The sequence below is a fragment of the Empidonax traillii genome, unplaced genomic scaffold (genome assembly GCF_003031625.1).
Source record: "Empidonax traillii isolate 1590-97213 ecotype Southwest subspecies unplaced genomic scaffold, ASM303162v1 scaffold235:size1242204, whole genome shotgun sequence".
Lineage (NCBI taxonomy): Eukaryota > Metazoa > Chordata > Aves > Passeriformes > Tyrannidae > Empidonax > Empidonax traillii.
Window position 1 is genome coordinate 35,784 of NW_020955428.1, and position 2,973 is coordinate 38,756.

The 2,973-nt window shown below is 40.7% G+C and overlaps 1 protein-coding gene across 1 annotated transcript in view; it reads right to left on the bottom strand.

Annotated features, from left to right (window-relative positions):
* The window catches only part of IGF2R (insulin like growth factor 2 receptor), a 58,431-nt gene that overhangs the window by 26,028 nt on the left and 29,430 nt on the right, over window positions 1–2,973 (bottom strand). The window contains exons 20-22 of the mRNA XM_027888185.1: window positions 2,385–2,486; window positions 1,566–1,667; window positions 734–908 (exon numbers count right to left, since the gene is read on the bottom strand). Of these exons, the coding sequence (XP_027743986.1) occupies window positions 734–908; window positions 1,566–1,667; window positions 2,385–2,486 (379 nt within the window). The remainder of the gene's footprint in view (window positions 1–733; window positions 909–1,565; window positions 1,668–2,384; window positions 2,487–2,973) is intronic.

Genomic DNA, 2,973 nt, shown 5'->3' on the forward strand with positions numbered 1-2,973 from the left:
TCCCCTTGTCCTGTTGTTGGTTGCCTGGGAGAAGAGCCCAACCCCCACCTGGCTATAACCTCCCTTCAGGTAGTTGAAGAGAGTGATGAGGTCACCTCTAAGCCTTCTCTTCTCCAGACTAAACAACCCCAGCTCCCTCAGCCTCTCCTCATAGGACTTGTGCTCAAGTCCCTTCACCAGCCTCGTTGCACTTCTCTGGACCTGCTCCAGCCTCTCAATGTCCTTCCTGAACTGAGGGGCCCAGAGCTGAACACAATACTCAAGGTGTGGCCTCACCAACGCAGAGTACAAGGGAAGGATCACTTCCCTGCTCCCGCTGGCCACACTGTTCTTGATGCAGGCCAGGATGCCATTGGCCTTCTTGGCCACCTGGGCACACTGCTGGCTCATGTTCAGCCTCCTGCGAATCAGCACCCCCAGGTCCCTTTCTGCCTGGCTGCTCTCCAGCCACTCTGTGCCCAGCCTGTAGCGCTGCTCAGTAAGAAAAAAGTAACATATATACTGTATTTAGTCTCTTTTCTGTAGTTTTGAAATGCACATGAATTACTGAAAATAGAGCCATTACCATTTTGCATTATTTTATTTCTTCTAGAATTCCCATATGACCTAGTTTATTGAAGCAACTAACACCAAGCCAAATAGATTTCAGTATGTTGACAAAGGAATGCAGACCATTCACACTAAGTTTGTATAATATGACCATTGATTTCTACTGCATATTTCCTGAACTCACCTGATTCCACACGAAGAGGACCTCTGTAGGCAAGAGTTAAAAACCCTTCACTGGATAGATACAGGGTTTTGTCCAATTCCACCAGCCTCACCGATGTCAGATTTTCTATTTCACATCCAGCAGCTGTTTTGCCATCAATTTTACCACAATCTGGCATGGATCCACAAATGTTTAGCTAAAAGTTTTGAAAACATGTGGATGTACACAGTATTAACTGCAGAAATTAGATTCACATAGCCATTTCTATATCAGTAAAACTTGTTTGTCAATAACTTTTTCAAACAATACAGTTGTCTTGCAGACTGGAAATGACAGACATTTCAACTATAATACAGTAACAATATTCTCAATTTTCAGCTTATGGGGTCCACAAATTCTCCCCACTAGAAGTGCAGGATGTGGCTCAGCAAGTTTATTCTCGGACTAAGAAAGATACTACTATGGCAGTATTTGTGACAGCCTAGGACTGCTGATATATGCAGATTGCATTAAAAACACTGATATGAATAGATTAAATCCCTTTCTAGGTTTCCCCTATCAATTTCTTCAGCATCAACAGATAAACTGGCAACAGAGTCCATAAGGGCAAAATTCTGCATAGCCTGAAAAGCATGGCTACCTTTTGTTTGCTAAGAACCAGAAGTTCAATGCTTTTAAGACCATCTGAGATGAATGGAGTTATCTTCCATTCCTGCCCTCAAGCACAGTGCTTTCTTGCCAACTCATGTTTCATAAAAGGACTGAGTCACAGCTCCACTTGCTATTAAGCAAGACCAAAAAAAATGCAAAACTAGCATCCATAAGCAATAGACTGTACAGTAAAAATCCTTACCAAGAAATTCTTCCCACTGCCAGTAGCCACATAGCCCTTTTCAGAAGCTAACGGTTGCAGATTGAACAAAAAGCCAGTGTTTGGATCTCGCACAGTGCAGGACTGGAAAAAAAAATTACAACAGAATTATTTTCTCCTTCTGCATTTCTTTTGTTAAAGTTTTACCTCTAACTTTTTTCAAGAACCAAAGCAGTGATTTACACATATTCCTAGCCTGCATAGCAATCAGCAACTTAATTTGGTCAATCCAGTTACAGCTCGGGCAGTAGCAACACTTCATTCAATTCCTTTGCACATTTATTCAGTTCTTTTTGTTCACTGACATCAGCCACATACCATCATATTAATGTGGAATTTAACAGATCTATCAGGTTAGCTAAGAGAAAGAAAATTTTAACTGAGAGTTGTTTCCACACTAATGTATTTATGTTGAGAAGTGTAAAGTAGAATCAACAGGGTAGTTTAGCATGAAAAAACAAAAGTCTCCTTTGCTGATCTGTACAAAACAAGGACAATAAATACATACACCCTTACAACAAAGACTCAGTTTGACTAGTAACACTGTAAGGGAATGGAACATCCAGTGCTAGAGCAAGTAAACTGTTCTCAAGAGAAAGCACATGAATACTTTGGTCAGAGGTTACACATTTCAGGAATACTTCAAAAAGAAAGCAAGAAGGTATCACAAGACTCAATCATGACTTAAGACTTCACTGTAGTCAGTTTTCTTCAAAAGTCATTTAAAAATAATAATCAGGAGTGTTAGAAGCAAATAGGACATTGAGACTACAAATACCATTTACATTCTTCCTTTCTCACCTGTGAATCATCTTTTGTTTCCCTGATTGGACAAGCAGCCTCAGTTTCCCATATAAAAGTGGCCACACAATCCAGAATAGCGATAAACCGTGGGCTGCTACTCTGGAAATAGATTGCAGAGAGAAGACCAGAATAAGTGCAACAGCCAACATGTTCTCATGTTTGAGACACCACTCCGGAACCATCAGATTCTTCTAAAAGACTTCACTACAAATGCACACAATTCCCACCCTGCTTCCCTCGCCCCTATTTATTTTGAAGCAAGTTCATAACCACTCAAAGTCACAGATTTTTCACCCCACCTCTTGGTCCAAACAACAGGTGAGTAAGGGGAGTAAGAACTGCAGATTCACAAAACCAGGAAGAGCAAGTCTAATGATCCTCTCAGTCTAAACTTCACGTGGAGTTGCATCAGCAAAAACTTCAGATTTAAGAGTCCTACAATCAAAAATCTACAGAGGATGCAGAACCTAAGCCTGAAGATACACCTCACAATATTTTTCCCCTTAAGAGGGTCCACAATATTTGTAAGTAACAACTCCTCAGTTTTAAGTCCCTATGTAGTTTTCACACTAATTAGACTAGTCTG